At 39.2% G+C, this 18,636-nt stretch overlaps 1 protein-coding gene across 1 annotated transcript in view; it reads left to right on the top strand.

Annotated features, from left to right (window-relative positions):
* The window catches only part of EHBP1 (EH domain binding protein 1), a 228,996-nt gene that overhangs the window by 85,331 nt on the left and 125,029 nt on the right, over positions 1-18,636 (top strand). Inside the window, exons 5-7 of the mRNA XM_035895376.1 lie at positions 408-589; positions 6,727-6,866; positions 13,713-13,835. Coding sequence (XP_035751269.1) covers positions 408-589; positions 6,727-6,866; positions 13,713-13,835 — 445 coding nt within the window. The remainder of the gene's footprint in view (positions 1-407; positions 590-6,726; positions 6,867-13,712; positions 13,836-18,636) is intronic.

Genomic DNA, 18,636 nt, shown 5'->3' with positions numbered 1-18,636 from the left:
TTGGGAGTCCTAGTCCAGGACTATCCTCAAGTTTGGACAATACTAGTCTAGATTGCTATCAGAAGGAATTGATATATTCCCACTTGCTTAAACAGATGTGTGCTGTGGATGCTACTACAAGCTCAAGCCCTTAAAGACTTAGGATCTCATACGGAAGATCACTAATCACAATGAATAACCTTTTTTTTTCGATTGTACTAAGCAGGTGTTCAAAGAGCCACCCTTAGTGGCTGACCTAGTTTAAGAAATGGGTTTGTCTCTAGAAAGGGCCATAGCAATCCCTGCTATCTGTGTACTTGAAAAAAAGAATGATGGGGATTTAATAAGCATATGTTTTGTTTTATGCGCATGCACGTTTTAATGTAACAGCACCTTTTACATTAGTTTTGCCTTTTCTTTGCTTTCAGGAATCTCCTTCTGGACGCAGGAAAGCGCTTGCCACCAGCAGCATCAACATGAAGCAATATGCAAGCCCCATGCCTACACAGACAGATGTCAAGTTAAAATTCAAGCCTTTGTCTAAGAAAGTGGTATCTGCCACACTACAGTTCTCTTTATCTTGTATATTCCTGAGGGAAGGAAAAGCCACGTAAGTTTGTGTTTTGGTTTTTTTTTATACCAGATAGCCTGCTTTGTGTTGTTTTTCAAAGAATTCTTTGGATAAAGAATAGAATGTATAGAATGGAAGAATTTGATAGTATCCTTCAGCATACCTATCATTCCTGCCATACTTAGTTTCTTAGCTAGGTAAAAGTCGTTTCTTACTCTGATTTTAGTCTTGTGTTCTTCAGAGACAAATGTCTACCGTTACAGACATTTTAAATAACAGCAGCTTAAAAACATCTACAGGTTTGAAATCAGCAGGAGTGTACATTTATGTGTGCGTTCATCCAACAATACCCTTAGCAGACTGCAAGGGAGAACTTACTTCTATTTCACCTATTTATATTTCACAAAGAATGAAAGAAGGACAAAGCCATTTGTACGGTGAGAGAGGGTGGAGTCAGAAGTTAAGATTCTGGGTTGAACACAAGGATGTTATGCTCTTTGATTGACAGTCGCAGCCAGGGAAAGAGCACTCTTATTGTTTGTGATAGTCGCATCTGTTCAACTTGATTCAGTTGAGAGTATTTGCATATTCTTAAGTATTTTTTCTGAGAGGGCCTAAATCCTTCTCAAGTGTTTGATGCATTTTTGAAATTCATTCATAAGGTATCTACATGCACTAATAGTTCTGTATAATATTGCTGTGCATAATCTGACAGATAAGGCTAGTTTTTTAAACAAGGTATTCTTTGGGGATGACATATTACATTCTGACTTATTCTACTGGGCAGAAATGTCAAGTACTTTGAAAAAGGATGCTTGAATGTTTTGGTTGAATTAGTGTTCTTTATTCAACACAAATTGTCAACTGCAGTAAAATGTAGTCTTATTGTGAGAACGTTTTTCAAAAGAGTTAACAGCAGGGCTTTTTTGTTTTATTTTTGTTACTGGAGCTTTATTACAGATAATCGTTCTTTGCTGATGATGCTGATATTAGATGGAACAAGAGAATAGATTCTTAGATGCGTTTTAGATTAATTTGTCTGAGTTGTTAAACTGTGAGCAACACCTTTATCTTGAAATACAACTTAGGCTTTTATCTTTCTCTTTTCTTGCTTTATATTTTTTTTCCTTGCAAAATTTTTATCAATATTTTTGGAAGCATTGTCAACCTTAATTTCAGAAACCTGGCACTCTTAATAGTACGTGTACAACACTAATGAGAAGTATCATTGCTTTGAAGACTATTCAGGCATTATATTTGAGCACTGAACACAGAAGTTCAACATATTAACTTGATGGCCTCATGACATTACGTAAATAAATATATGCATAACTGAAACCCATGTCTTCCATAGGTTGGGAGTCCTAGTCCAGGACTATCCTCAAGTTTGGACAATACTAGTCTAGATTGCTATCAGAAGGAATTGATATATTCCCACTTGCTTAAACAGATGTGTGCTGTGGATGCTACTACAAGCTCAAGCCCTTAAAGACTTAGGATCTCATACGGAAGATCACTAATCACAATGAATAACCTTTTTTTTTCGATTGTACTAAGCAGGTGTTCAAAGAGCCACCCTTAGTGGCTGACCTAGTTTAAGAAATGGGTTTGTCTCTAGAAAGGGCCATAGCAATCCCTGCTATCTGTGTACTTGAAAAAAAGAATGATGGGGATTTAATAAGCATATGTTTTGTTTTATGCGCATGCACGTTTTAATGTAACAGCACCTTTTACATTAGTTTTGCCTTTTCTTTGCTTTCAGGAATCTCCTTCTGGACGCAGGAAAGCGCTTGCCACCAGCAGCATCAACATGAAGCAATATGCAAGCCCCATGCCTACACAGACAGATGTCAAGTTAAAATTCAAGCCTTTGTCTAAGAAAGTGGTATCTGCCACACTACAGTTCTCTTTATCTTGTATATTCCTGAGGGAAGGAAAAGCCACGTAAGTTTGTGTTTTGGTTTTTTTTTATACCAGATAGCCTGCTTTGTGTTGTTTTTCAAAGAATTCTTTGGATAAAGAATAGAATGTATAGAATGGAAGAATTTGATAGTATCCTTCAGCATACCTATCATTCCTGCCATACTTAGTTTCTTAGCTAGGTAAAAGTCGTTTCTTACTCTGATTTTAGTCTTGTGTTCTTCAGAGACAAATGTCTACCGTTACAGACATTTTAAATAACAGCAGCTTAAAAACATCTACAGGTTTGAAATCAGCAGGAGTGTACATTTATGTGTGCGTTCATCCAACAATACCCTTAGCAGACTGCAAGGGAGAACTTACTTCTATTTCACCTATTTATATTTCACAAAGAATGAAAGAAGGACAAAGCCATTTGTACGGTGAGAGAGGGTGGAGTCAGAAGTTAAGATTCTGGGTTGAACACAAGGATGTTATGTGAAAAGAGTTCAATTGGGCACTGATTACTACTCACCTGGTTCTGTCCCTTATTTCAACAGCCTCTGGAGGACAGAGGATACAGATTATTTTTGCAGATCTTATAAACCTCTCCTGCAATTTCTGTCAGATTCAGGATGTCAAATGTTGACAACTTCTTGTAGTTGGAGGATGGATCATTTGTCATCCATCCTGTTTTGCTTTTGCTTTCTGTCTCTAGAATATGATAATGTGAGAATCATAAAATTATAGAATCATTTAGGTTGGAAAAGATCTTTAAGATCATAGAGATCCAACCATTAACCTAAAACTGCCAAGTCCACCACTAAACCATGTCCCTAAGCACCACATCTACCCATCTTTTAAATACATTCACTCAACTGCTTCTCTGGGCAGCCTGTTCCAATGCTTGACAGCCCTTTAGGTGAAAAAATTTTTCCTCACATCCAATCCAAACCTCCCCTTGTGCAACTTGAGGCCATTTCCTCTCATCCTTTCACTTGTTATTTGGGAGAAGAGACCGACCCCCACTTTGCTATAACCTCCTTTCAGGCAGTTGTAGAGGTTGATAAGGTCTCCCCTCAGCCTCCTCTTCTCCACGCTAAACATCCCTGGGAGCTGCTCCTCATAAGACTTGTACTCCAGCCCCTCAATGTCCTTCTTGCTGTGAGGGGCCCAAAACTGATGACAGTTTTCCAGGTGCAGCCTCACCAGTGCCGAGTACAGGGGCATGGTCACTTCCCTGGTCCTGCCGGTTGCACCATTTCTGATACAAATGGCAGAAAAAAAAGGGGTAGATGGGAAAACTACTGCTCTAGAGGTCCTTTCACCTCATTTTTTAAAATTTTCTCCCCTCTCTTTCCCCCCCCAAAGGCTAACAGTTTACTTCTAGCTTTCAGTATTCTGAATGCAGTTTGTAGACATTGCCCACTGCAATACAAGTGCCCCAAACTGTTGCATGAACAGCTCTCCAGACTGCCGTGTTAAGTTATATATTTTGACACAAAAAGGCTTTTTGTCTGCATACTTTGAAAGCCACAGATTCATTAATTACTGTTAATTACTGTTACTGTTTCCCTTCTGTGATTAACCTGTTGTGAACCACATTTTGACCTACCATATAAGAATGATATTTTTAGGTACTTAGCTGTGCTTTAACCTGATATTGCAGCTGAAAATGGGAATGAAAAAGTTAGTATCTGGTAACTTCTTGATTTTTTTCGAACAACCAGCATGCATGAACTATACAGTAAGTAGCTATACTAGGCTCTTAGTGCGTTTTGAGGCCATAATTTATAAAAGCTGATCCATTTAGGATCACATATACCTTCTTCCCATTGAAATCAATACGTTTGAGACTGAAGACTGTAAGTCAGGTAGACTGTAAGTTAACAACAGGGCTTTGATATTCCCCTGAACCAGAGACCTGGAAAAAAAATAAGCTGCTGTTTGTGAAAGCATTGGTTTCCAGTATGTGTAAGTAGAGACTGTCCTACTAGTCAAAATAGAGAATTTAGATGTCACATGTATGAACATGCAAGACAAGGTAGCTAGGCCAAGGTTTATTTACATCTCTTACAAACTGTAGTAGTTCTATAAAGTGAGATTCACTTTTAATTTGATTTTATGCACTATATAAAGAAAATAGTGCAGCCTGTTGCTGTGCAGTACCGAAAGTAGTCTTATTTCTGAAACACAGAACAAAAGTATTAAAAGTATGAATACAGAAAGGACAGTAAAAATAAATAGTACTTTGGAGACCTTTTAATTTCTGAACTTCACATGGACAAGTGATGTACAAAATCTGAGTGCTAACTGCTCCCAGCCTTTCGTCTTCAGTGCATACAAAAGCTTGCCCATCAATGCTGCTATAGGGTGCCATGTTTTCTCTTCTGTGCTTGAAGAGTTGATTTAACCTATTGGTTATCAAAACAGGAAGATGAAACCTTGATAATTTTGCATGAATGAAAAGGCCTTTCTGACTTCTTGGTAGTTACTTATTTTATTTTTATTAATACTTTTTATATTATAGAAGTATTTAGTTGTCCTGTGTAACTGTGGGTTCTGTGGTGTTGATTACTTTGAATGTGCAGAGTAGCAAATTATTGTCCCAAACAACTTCTGATTTTAACAACATGTTAAATCACTGAGTTTATTCTCGTGTTTTAAGCACCTATGTGTTTGTGTGCAGATCTGAGGCATGATTAGTGTGTTATTTCTATACTTATAAGTGGTACCTTTAAAATAATTTGTATAATTTTCTTGGCATTGTTAGGCATGAAATCTGTGCATCTGGTTTTATCATGATCAATGTCAAAGAAGATAGAATAATTCAGGTTGGAAGGGACCTATAGAGGTAGCTGGTTCAGCCTCCTGCTTACAGTAGTCAGCTGTGTCATCAGACCAGCTTGCTCTGGGCTTTATCCCACTGGGGCTTGAAAACCCCCAAGAATGGAGAGTGCACAACCTCTCTGGGCAGCCCATCCCACTGCTTGTTGATGACTGTTCCAACTTTTTTCTCACATCACATCAGAACCTCTCTGTTTTCAATCTGTGTTCACTGTCTGTCATCCTCCCACCTTTCACCACTGTCTTCTCAGCAACATCCTCATAGGTGCTGTCAGGGCTGCTGCTAGGTCCTCCCGAAGCCATCTCTTCTCCAGGCTAAACAAGTCCATTTCCTTCAGCCTCTCTTCATAGGTCAAGTGCTCCAGCCCCCAGCCATCTCAGTGGCCTTCTGCTGACCTTGCTCCAGTTTATCAACACCTTTTCCTGTACTGTGGGACCCAACGCTGGACAAAGTACCCTAGATGCAGTCAGTGAACTCCAAGTAAATGGGGGTTATGACTTCCTTCTGTCTACTGCTTGTGGTCCTGTTTTAATACATCTCAGGATGCTGTTAGCCTCCTTTGGCTGCTAGGGCATGGTTTCGGCTCTCCTTGAGCTTCCTCTCCACCAAGATCCCAGAGTGTTTTCAGCAGAGGTGCTCCCTAGCCAGGCAATCCCTAGTCTGTCTTATTGTAAGGAGCTAAAAAAAATGTGATTAATCTTTTCAATAAACCTATTGAAATGGTTTTACAAGAGAAGAGGTAAGACTAGTATTGCTTCAAGAATGACAGTTTACTTCAAAAATCTTGGGGTTTTTATGAAACAAATATAGAGCATCCATTTCTCTGAATCTTTGTCTGCTTTCATCTTTTCATCAAATATATATTTGATATGAAAGGTACAGTTATGTGAAAGATAAAGATATATATATATATGAGATACAGTCAAATAAGAATTGAAATTGTCAATTGCTATGTAATTTTTTTTTTATCTTGTTAATGAATTCAGATGTTTAGAAAAGGTATTTTAATTTCTATAACAGTGCCAGGAGTTCTGAATGAATGTAGTGGTAGGTGTCACATGCAGCATATGCACAGTAGGTCTGACCAAACATTTTTACTTCAACCAAAGGAGACCAGATAAGTATTTACTAGCATTTCTAGGCTGGTTTAAAATTTTGAGAAGCAGTTGTTAAGTTGACTTTTAATGCACAGCAGGACTGTTTTTACCCTTCAGAATTTTCTTAATAGAAAACTTTCCCTTCAGAAATTAATATACTTGAGTGTATTCATTTTGTTCTTTCACTATATTCAAGATCAGATCTGAGATCAGAGACCTCCCTGAAGAAAAGAAAGCATAAAAATATTTAAAGGATTTTTAATAATGCAGCAGTATCAGATGTGGTATTAACAGACTGCATTTTAATGCCTGGTTTGAAATCTATTATTTAGGGATGAAGACATGCAAAGCTTGGCTAGTCTGATGAGTATGAAACAAGCTGATATTGGAAATCTAGATGATTTTGAGGAAGACAATGAAGAAGATGAAGAAAACAGAGTGAATCAGGAGGAAAAGGCTGCAAAAATTACAGGTTGGTTTTGTCATACGGATGGTAAAATATAGTTCCTTTTGCTAATTGCCAGGTGTGTTTTGTGGATTTTATCCTTATGCTATATTTGTATTTAATTTTGAACAATCCAAACCAAAACAAAATTTAGGATCATTTGATTGAAGAGGGACCCATAACTCAACAAAGTTTAATATTTGTGAATTTAAAAGCATTGATTCGTGTGTGTGTGTGTGTGTCCTGTTTTTAGGAGAGAATACACTAAGTAAGTAGCATTTTGGGAAGCAAAGAACCAGTGTGAACAGAGAAGTAAAAAGATGGAGGGAAAGGGTCAGTGGGCAAGAAGCTGAAGTGAAATAATGAAGACAGTTTGTGAGAATAACTGTGAGTTGAGTTGTGCTGTGGGTAGGTGCGAGATTCTGCTCAATCACATGGTAATTACAGGCAGCCTTTTGGTTGGGGGTGTCTTGTGGAAGTGAATTCAGGAGTCTGCTAAAGGACTTTAACGGAATTTGACAGTAAGGTTGTTTGAAGTGAGGTAGTATAACTACATTTGAATTGCTTACTGATGAAAATGCTTAGTGTGTCCAGGATAGCTGAACTAATCAATGCAAGTCAGTTCAGGATGTGATGATGTTAAATTGTTGGTGGAGATCATTATGTAGTACTGCTCCAGATAAGTTCTGTAGGAACTTAGTGTTAAAAAAAAAAAAAAAAAATAAATCTGGAAAAGACAGATGAACTTCTGGTGCCAGCCTTCAAGCCTGTCAGTGCTCTTTAAAATTGTCTGTTGAAATGATGAGATCCTTCTCTAAGGTGGGGAGGAGCATCCCAAGCAGAGAAGTGAATTGTCAAATCTGTTCTTAAAAATCCTGAGGAACATTGATTCGATGTTACAAAACATTAGTTACATCTCTTCTTTTTTGATCTTTCGTTGCAATCAAAAGGTTCAGCCTGAAGTGGTTATTACTTAGTTATATTTAGTGTTGTGAAAGGATGCAAATATGTTTTCTCCATGCTTTACATATTCAGTTAATCATTTTGTACCCTTACCAAATCTCTACTTATGCTGTATGTGTCTGACACAGACCAGATTGGAAAGTCCAGAATGAAGTATGTGAGATGCAGAGATAATGCATTCTTCATCAGAGGGTGAAGAAATACCATACTGGTCACACTGAAATCATTCTGCAAGGTCTTCCTCTCCTTTACCAGCGTAACCAGAATAATTCAGGTGTGTGTCAGAACACCAAAGAAAACCTGACATATTCACCACCAGACCATCTGGTAATCACAGAGAAGACAAAGGCAGATAAAGGAGAGGCTACCTAAAGTCTGTATAAACTATTGTGCAGACATGTTTTATTAAGATATGCCTAGATACTGCGATGAGGACTGCTATGGAAAACCCATGTGCAGGACAGTGTTTGAAAAGCAGCAGTCTTGCTCTTTGACTTTATTGATTTTGCAGCATTCAGCATCTAAACAAGCCAACAAATGATTCCTGAACAAGCAAAAAGCTTATGTAGATTAGTCTAGTCCGCCCACTATCCTTTGGCTACATAGTGAACATCCCTGGAGGAAGATGGAGAAGGGTAAGCTATCTGATATGCAACACAAGTTCCTAGCTTGAGTTCTTTTAGAGGCATCTCAGCTTTTCCATCTGTTGTTGTAGAGGCCCAAATTATCTGTTCTAAGCAAACATTACAATACCTACTTGAAAGCCAGAAGCAATGAATACTTCTCAACTACACTATATCTGCTCATTGTTCAGTCTGTTCTGATACTGTTTTCTAATGATACAAGATGGGAAGGTTGGATTGGGTTTTTTGTAGATGCATCATTAAGGGAACCTGAAGGAGGAAAGGTCAGCCTTGGACTTTTTCTTCTGGTTGTGTCTACAACAGCTGAATTACTTTGTTAGCCTGGCTAATTTTTCCCACGTTAGACAAGGAGAGGCATGAGAGTTACATTGAAGGAGAATGAGTGCATGTATTTTCCCAAGCCAATGAGAGAATATAAAACATAAGGCAGTAAGTAAACATTCATAAATAAAGTGTAAAGGATCTATTTCAACATGTGTTCAAGACTGATTTCATTGGCAGTTGGAGTGACTCCTGTAATAAATATAATGAATGGGAAAAACTAATAAAACACAAGAGCTGAGGAACCAAGGGAGAAGGAGGCAGGAATCATTGTAGAAAAATAGGAAGAAATAAAGAAGGAAATGGAACAAAACTGATGTAATAAGGTACTCTTTCTAAAATTTCTTTTAAAAGTAGTGTTCACAGAATCCCATAAATTAATTGAGGAAGTGCATCACCCTTTTGAAAGCTTGCTGCTCCCAACATTTTCTCATCTGTTGTCATGTTAGGGTGTTGGCAGCCAAGTGAGCTGGAATGCCTTCACTGACTCAGAGTCCCCTGCGGCAAATGCTTTGTCTCGGTGCGCCTGTTTTCCCAACTGTAAAATGGGGATACTGGCTATAACTACTTCACAGGAACGATGGGAGTATTACATGGTTAATGCTTGTAAGCGAGCTTTGAAAAAGTAAAGTGCAAGTAGTAAAGCAGAAGGGATTATTATCTTACTTTTGACTCAAGGTCTCTTCACAGAAATATTGAATGACTTGATGACTGAAATGTTGTCATTCTCAAGCCACAGCTACAGGAGATGCTGCAAGTCTTTATCACAGACAGTTCCTTTTTGCAACATACCAAAGTTAATTAATTTTTTTATTGGGCCCAAAGTTACAGTTTTATAGATGAATAAATATATCCACCACTAGGAGAACAAAAGAAACCTGCTGAATGGGGCTCTAGATGGTGCAGGTGAGTTAGGAAATGCTGCTTTTCTTCCCTGATGTGTTGCCTAACTGCGGGTAGGTATCTGTGCCTCTGTTTCTTCAGCTATGAAATAAGTGGCGCAATACTGACCTACCTCAAAAGCACTGTGGAATTTGGTGTGGTCAACACACGAGCTGTTGCCATACAACTGACCTTAAGATCAGACTGTTTCCCAGTCAAAGCACCACTTTCATTTTTAAAAAAAATCTCCCTCCATTTCAGACATTTCCCCTTTCTTCCCAATATTTCTTGTTTAAATTTTTCATGTGTAAAAGCTGTATCTCCACCTAGCTATTTTATGTGAAGTGAAAATGATGTTTGTAGCCGTGAAATACATTTCAAATATTTTGCTTCTACCCTATTAATATAGATAAATTTAAACCTCCCAGAATGATCCTGTCTTTAGTCTTCAGTTGAAGACAAGGCATCCTAGTGTACTTGAAGAAATGTGGCTCATAACTCACAAACTTAGGGTAGTAATAAATACATTGCTTCTCTTAATGTTTTAATTGATACTTTGAGTATCATGCTGCAGTTGATAGTTGCCTCCTGCTCCATCTGCACAGGAGCACAGTGGCTGTCCTGGGGCACCACATGGACTCAGCAACATGCCCATGTGCTACCTATTGCAGGAGTCTGAATCCCAGTATATTTCAAGAGCAGGCTTCTGGAGAACAGTATGTGTAATCCTTTCTTGCCATTTACAAAACTATACCTCGTATGTAAACTTCTGATACCTGATCTTCTTTGTCAGTAGCACCAAGCTGCTTAAAAAAAAAAAAAAAAAAAAAGCAAGAGAGAAGAATGAAAAAAAAAAAAACCAGTGATTTATATGACATACTTGTAGAACAAGCTAATATACGTTTGTAGATAATGAGATTTATAAAAGATAATATAGGACATAAATCTCCAACCTACCATTTCCACACTCCAAAATGACATAAACCATTTAATATTGTAATGAGAAACATTGTAGTGCATATGGGTGTTTAGGTTGGCAGATGGGACCAGGTGATTCAGACCACATCAAAGAATTCCCTCTTTTTAAAGCTCTGAACTTAATTTGTTATTTTCTGACAATAAAAACAGAATTGTAATTGTTGTGGGGTTTTTTCACATGCTGGCATAATAAATTGTAAATCATGTCAGCATCTCAGCCTGTTTTAAACTAGTAATTCGTTGTACTAATGTTTTATAAGGTCAGCTCTGTTTTATTTGAGTACAGCAAGGTATTTTCCATTGTGTATCTTGAGTCTTAAAAATTCCCAGAAGATAGTATTATATTGTTCAGATCTCTAAAGTGTATATATGATTTTATACTGAGAAAGTTAAGAGTTTTGGGGCAGTTTTGGTGTTATTTTTTTAGGACAAGAGTCTTGTTTGTTGGAGCTGAAAATCAGGAAGTGAGGATGGTGAAATTAACTCTGTGAAGATAGGTATAAATGCAATCCCATCTAAGTAGATTTTTGCTTTAAGGTTAAGATCAGTTAGGAGGTGCGGTTAAGAGGAATTCTCCTGTGGCTTTATCATTGTCGGCATAGATTTTATCCAATAGCTATGGCAGAATAGATCATTTACCTTGGTAATTTGCAGATTGGCATATCTTTGCAAAGCAGTTTAAATTTGGAAAAGAATTTTTTAACCATATAGCTGAAATATTTTCAGGTTCTGGACTCTGCTTTTGGCTTCAGGTTCTTTATGCTGTCTGTGAAGGCATGAAATTAAGAGTTGTGTCAGTGTGTCAATTGGTGAAGGTGTTGCCCTGTGAAAAAGCATGAGTCCCCCCTGCTAGGAAGTTCTGAATGGCTGTGGGTACCAGCATGAGTTGGGACAATCACAGTGCTACTCAATTTTCATCTCAGTCCAATGTCTTCCTCCTTGTAACTAGTTCATAGAACAAAGATTGCTACGTGAGAGTCAGTGACAAATGTTTGCTTTCCCAAATAAAAGCCATATGAGAAAAAGTCAACTTAAAAATGGCAGCGAACTAAGAAGTAACTTCTTGTGTGCACAAGAAATTGAAGTTTAAGGGAAATCCAGGAATGATTGGCATGAGAAGTGTGTGCTAAAGGCATCTACGTAGCTTTAGCTTCACTGGTGACACCAGAAGACATCATCCATTTATTTCATTGGGAAAAGACAGGAGATGAAAAAACCTGTCAGAGAGGCAATGATAGTCAACAAGTAGGATCATCTCTCCTGCATGGATTTCTTCTGCCTGTTTGTCAGCTGGAAGGCCGAGGAAGGCTGTCCCCTCTCCACAGAAGCCTATGCTTGAGATCTTTCAGAGATGCTCCAGGCTCAGTCCCCATTACTACAGAAACTGCATTTGTCAGATGCTGTGGATAGGACTGCTTCAGCTGAGGATCAGAGAGGGATTTTTCCCCTTTGGTGCAGAAGCCACTAAGACCTAGTTGGTTTTTGTTTCTTTCTTCCCTTACAGAACTATGGATGCACCAATGTCTTGGCTAGAATTAAACATTAATACATTTTAAAAATTATTAGTTAATGGCAATTCAGAGCTCTCCACTATGGATAGAAGGTGAAATAGAATTTTACCGAACAGTAAGGTGTTACTTGCATAGCATTCCAGTGGCAAATTCAACCAATATATACATTCAGTATGCATTCTCATAGCACAGTAGTTACTGATCATATCTTTTAGAACTATTAGATAAATTCAACTTGTTGTAGGTCAGAATTTAATGGTGACTGATTGTAAATGTTAAATATTCACAGTGTGTGTGTATAAATAAATAAACTATAAAATGGATGTGTATGTATTATTTTTCTGTAGCCTTAAGGGTTTGGGAGGGAGGTAAATTGTTCTGGGACTGTTTTGTGTTGATTGACAATGGTTTAAAATTCAGGTTTTCTTCATGAGCAGGAAAAGTCTTTAAATTATATCTAGTACATCTAGGTTTTGAACTGATGCGTGTACTCATCCTCATAAAACTAATTACTGTTGCTGACACCAGGAATCTGGCAAGGTTTTGTTTATATCTGTTAACTGTGTTTCTTGTTATCACTGAAGCACCTACACAGGTACTTTGCTGTGGGTATATCATTGCAAGGACTTGTTCTAAATGTATTATTTTAATTAACTCTAAGTGTCTTCTCTTACCTTCTCTCTCCCTCACTCTCTTTCTAGTAACAGTGTTCATTCCACTTCTTTTTCATTAAATGCCCTTGCCTTATGTTTGTCTTGACTGGCTTCTATTTACAGAAATTGTAAACCAGTTGAATGCTCTGAGCAGCTTAGATGAAGATCAAGATGACTGCATAAAGCGAGCAAATATGCCTTCAGCTAAATCAGCCAGTTCCTCTGAAGGTCTATGAGCTTTCCTCCTTTCTTTCTGTTTCTGATTGTCTGTATTTACTGTGACCTGTTACCTTTTGACTCCTGCCTGTATTCAGCTGTCAGTTTTATCTCTGTCCTTCCACCCAGCATGACTCTCAGTAATTTGTAGTGCATCCAACAGGTAACAACACTATAGAAAGTGAGCCTATGTCCTCTACAGCTCAGTTGTCATCTGATAATGAACAAGAAAGAAGAAAAATTACAAAAAAAAACCCAGACCCCAAGCCTAAAACATAGTTTTGCAGGCAATAAAATGTGACCTTTCTAACTTGACAAAATGTGCCCTCTGATTTTACATGCATGTTACATCCAAAACTTAAATTTCCTGCCGATAGTTAACATGTATGTGAACAACCTAAAATAAATTGCTGTATCTAGCTTGTTAGACATTCTGCAACATTTATTTCATGAAGATAATAGGTTTTCTTTGTAGTCGTTTCTGTTATGTAATATTCTGATCTGATCAGCAAACAGAACTTTCATTCATTTCACTTTTTCTCCTTTGTTGGTGTACTACTCAAGTGCATTAGCTTAGTTGTGCGGTTTGTGCCATACCTGGGTGCAGTGTTTTGAGGGACTGTTGATATAGGGGTTTTTGAGCTTGAAATATGTTAGACAAACAGTTTGTGTCTAGATTAAAACAATATTCAAACTTGTTTCTAGAGCTTATCAATAAGCTTAATTTTCTGGACGAAGAGGAGCAAGACCTGGCGAACTCTAGTACAAACCCTTTTGGTGATCCTGACACAGCAGAATTAAATCCATTTGGAGACCCTGACGTAGAAGGTAATAGATTTGTATTACATAATTCATCATTAATTGCAAGTGCTTAATGAAACGTGATTATTTTTTTTTTTATAAGGCTACAAATGAAAAATGTTATTTTGATTAAATACTGCATGCAGGACTGAGGTAGCAATAACAGTGATCCAGTCGTCACCAGAAAATGGATTTATCTTTTGAGTCACATCCTTGTATGTATTTGCCACTGGGGGCTACCAGCTAAGAGTTGAACCAGAGACTTTTTGAGCTATTAGGTGTGGTACTAGTACTCACCTCGTGGTATAAATGAGCAACACATACTGTCATAGGGGCACATAGTGCCCCTGTTCTATGTGGATACTGGTTTATATCAGAACTTCCTTCACTGCATCACAGCTATTCCTGGTTAGCACTAATCTTCATTATCATAATTTAATTGTGTCTCTTTCATTCTTCTTTTTTTGCTTTTATGGCTTCCTCAGTTAAGCCTTCTGGCATTGCGTCTTGTACCACATGGTAGGTGTTAATCCCCTTTCCAGACAGACGTGCCCATTCTTGTTCTGTTTGAGTGAGAAATACAACCCCTGTAAGTTTTTAATTTGACAAGACTTTGTCCATAAGGCCAGAAAGGAGCACCAAGACAGCAGGCATCTCTGCTGTCCCCAACTCCATGTCCAGATATGCAGGCTTCCATCTGCTGCCATAAAAAAAAAGAAGTGTATGACTTCCTTAGTTTGCAGCTGCTCAGAATGCCAATCCATAGTTAATTCCCAAGTTTGAAGCTGTACTCAACCTTTCCTGTTCAAACCTCCAAGACTTTTCTTCCCACAGAAAATACCAAGGAGCATTTGCCACCTTTGACCAAACCCCAGGAGCCACTCTGTAACGGCTGTGGAAAAGAACCACACTGAGCAGGGCAGCCCAGGATACAGCCATGGGATTTCTGAAGGCCAGGTCTAATGAGGATGCATTTCTGAGCTGCAATTTCCACCTGTGGTTACTCTCTTTCTCTGGACAAGCTGAATGTTTACTCACAATGTGGCCTTTCTGCCTTCCGAGTCCACAGAGGCCAATGTGGGTGGTGATCTAAGTCCCGTCATACTTTGGCTGTGGTGTAGTCTCACAGCTTGTATTTCTCAAACAGGGACATTGCACTATCTTCTGTGTTTGGCCATTGAGGCCATAAAGCCACAATCCCAGGCCCTTGTCCCTCCTATAAAATTGTGAGGTGCTTCTAGAACAGCAGAGTTGAGTTGTTTCAGCTTTGTAGATGCCAATATATATGGATTAGGTTCTGGTGTCTAGATCTTTGGCTTTGTTTCCTGTCTGCTTCTTGGCTGTGAATTCCCCTAGGATGACAGAAGGAGGCAGAATAAGCAGGGATATAAACCACCTATTCTCATCCATCTAGTTGTCCATACAGTTTTCTCTAAGAGACTTGGCCTGTATTCCTTTCTTCCTTCTCTACGCTAGGAAGGAAAGCTCCCTTCTCCCTGGAGAGAGCTGTACAAGTCCCATCCTATGTAAACTGCTGTTTTCCAAACCTGGCTTTTCTTTCCTTTCCAGAGAGAACCTGCACTGGCAGAAAGCAGCGGGTCTTCTGACCACAAAATAAGAATGACTAAGAATTGGTTCCTTCTCAGCTCAGGGCCAAGGAGTTAATAAACTGGTGGTGTTCCTTAGTGCTGGAGTAGCTTGACACCTCATGTCAAGTTCCCTATGAGCAGCCTGCATCCAAGGCTCAAGCCTGCTTATGTTCGCAATATATGTGAGGCACCTTTTTTCAGTCGATTCTGGTCCCTTTGGTGGCATCTAGCCCTTACTGCCATCTTCAGTCATAGTCCTGGACACTTCTGTCTTCCTTTGGGTCTGTTCTGCGTACTTTGGACAGTCTCAGGGCTCAGACTGTTGGGTTCCCAAAGAAATCCCATCTATATGGCTGTGGGCAGCAGTGCTGAGTTGTTGGGTGTGTGTGTACCAAATATTCCTCCCACACATTGTCGCCATCATCCAGCAGTCAATGTACAACAACGTGATAGTGATTTTGATAAACAGGGTGTCACTAGATTCTTCCTACTGTGTCATAAGGTGTTTTTTATTTGGGAGGGATGGAGCTTATGTCAGGTTCATGTGATGGGAGTATGTCTTCCTGGAGCACTGAGGAAGATCTGAGGCGTTTCAGGCTGTCAGACAAGAGTGGGACATCTGGTGTGGCTCCCCAGGAATTCTTCTAGTCATGTCAGACACCTCTGAGGAGTGCTGGCTCTTCCGTTCCAGAGGTGTCTTCCTCCCTATAATGGGCACTGGTTGTGTTCGTCTTCCCTTGGTTGGCCTTCTTGACATACGTCTTTCTTCCAGTCCTCACAGAAAGTTGAGGAGGAAAAAAAGGTACTGAGATGAATTAAGACAGTTTTGGTCTTCAGCAAGAGCAGGAATCTGCTATGTATGTCTTTGGCTAATTGGATCAGTATATCTATGTGGGGTGCACGTAGGCCTTACCATTTTGGGGACTACATTTTGAAGCTACATAATATCGAGGCTGTCCTTACCCTGTTCAGCTCTACTGCAGGAGGCTGCCCTGTTTGTTTCCCGTTTGGCTGCAGGTATATTCCCTTGTGGTGGCTGCAGGTATATTCCCTTGTGGTTTAGGACATTTCTTCTACTCTGAGACCTCAGTGGAACTTTCATTGCTGCCATCTGTTTTTAGGAAGCTCTTTGAGACTATGCCCACTTGTTTGCTTTTGCGTCCTTACGTGAATGTGACCTTTTTGGTGGCCACCCCAGGAGCTTGGGAGCATGACAGAGGTTCAGGAGTTTAAGGCAGACTTTCTCCTAAAGGCTTAGAGAGTCACATTACCTGTTTCACTTGTCTTGTGATCGCTGAAATCAAGAGATTAACCTTTTATGCGTGCAGGGATGACATGTTTTTCTATTCTGTACATGTTAGTCTGCTTAATCTTTTTATCTGGACAAGGCAAAATCTTGAATTTAGACTTTGGAAGTTCAGTCTTTCTGTAGAATTTGTTACTTAATTTCCCCAAGATGTGCAGAGCAGCAGCCATCTGGAGCCTCCCTTCCCAAGTACTTTGCCATCAGACTCTAGGAGACACGATGTGCCATTTGGCAGAGATATTCCAGCGATATTCCTATCAAGCCTGTAACCTGTGTGCTTAGCGAGAGAGTGCTTAGAGCCACCAGGGTATGAATGTGTATGTATTGACAGTCACTCAAAGAGAAAGGAGGATTACTTGCCAGTAGATACTTGTTTCCTAGACAGATATTTCTTGTGCCTGTTCACAAACCAGCTACTTTCCCTCTATCTTCCTAATCCCATAATCATCTAACCCTGGGAATGTGGGGTGGAGAGAAACTAAAGGTGTGAGTGCTCCCAGAATCCATGTGCACACTGTGGGTGTGGTGCATGGCAGAGGATCATCAGCAAGCTCTCTCTGGATGCTGCTGTGGTTTAAAAAGCCCTTAATGTAAATGACCTTACACACACAGTGGAGTGAATATGTGTATGAACAACTCCCCTCAAAAAAAATCTTCAGCTGTGTTTATTGACATGTCAAATTGAGCCTTATTCCCCCTGAATCTATCAGGTCAGCAAGACTTTAGAAATATGGAAAATCAAAAATAATCTCTTTGAACAGTATATCTCTACAGCTTTATACTAGACAATATGCAGATGGTCATATTGGGACTGCCTTTTGGATTGTCTTTTAGTCACATTACAACAGAACTCTAAAATGAGTTAATTTTTGTGCAAAATAGTTCTCTTGGGGAAGTCAACATATACAACAAATGCAAATAGAAAACACGACACACTTTCAGTGCTCCAGATATTTTTTTAATTAGGTGGGGAATGCAAATTTTGAAGTTGCATATGACAAGTACAAGTTCCCTGCGGCACACCTGAGATGTGAGGGTAACTATTTGCTGGCACTGCCCCCCCTTTCATTTAAAACATCATTGACTTTACCAATGTGTTTCTTTACCTCGTGTGTAGACTTCTGAGCTCCCTGCAGGATGTATTACGCCGCAAATGAAAACAGTGCTACAATGCAGTACCAAACCCCAGAATCCTTCTGAGACAGTTGTAAGGAGGGCAGTACAAGAACCAAGACAGAGGAAAACAATTACTCTGTCCCTTCTCCTTATATTTCTTAATGAAATGCAATGTGTTGTGTGAGTGTTAATAAAAGTAGTTGAAAATCATCAGTGGTTTATAGGAATGCCAGTCGTCATGCTTTCTAGAAGTACTGGGAAGTTACATTTTTATTCTGTGCAGTTTGTTACGCTCACATCACCATCGTGACTGTGTGTCTGCCAGTAGTGCAGTAAATGGCATAACTAAATATCGTTCACATGTGGCTTGCTCTTTCATCCTCTGCCAAGGGGAAAGTGGTATGTGTAATGTTTTGGTGGGGGTTTTGTTTGGTTTTAAGGGATGTGTCACAATATGTTTGTGTTACAAAAGGCAAGTGGGTTGAAGGGCAGGGTGATTTTTGGAGATCCTCTGGGAACTAGAAGGCTGATTGTGCAGAAAGGTAGTGCCAGAGTGATTACTATCACGAGCAGCCTTTCTCAGTGGAGTTAGGGCAAGTAATGTTTCCAGAATCTGGCACAAGAGCAGCTGGCGCTTCTGCTGTAGTCATACTTCTCCCTCTCCTCTTGTCACTCCTACCCCTATGGCTTTATTACTTAACCATGCAAAATTATTGTGTGTTTGACCCTTGGACTGCCAAACTGTAAGTGTCTCTCTTTTTTTTTTTTTTTTTTTTTTTTTTTTTTTTTAGGAATTCCAATTAAAAAAATTAGTTCC

This window comes from Egretta garzetta, unplaced genomic scaffold (genome assembly GCF_000687185.1).
Source record: "Egretta garzetta isolate BGI_Z169 unplaced genomic scaffold, ASM68718v1 scaffold360, whole genome shotgun sequence".
NCBI lineage: Eukaryota > Metazoa > Chordata > Aves > Pelecaniformes > Ardeidae > Egretta > Egretta garzetta.
Note: the sequence above shows the minus strand (reverse complement) of the source record. Positions and strands in the feature narration are given on the sequence as shown.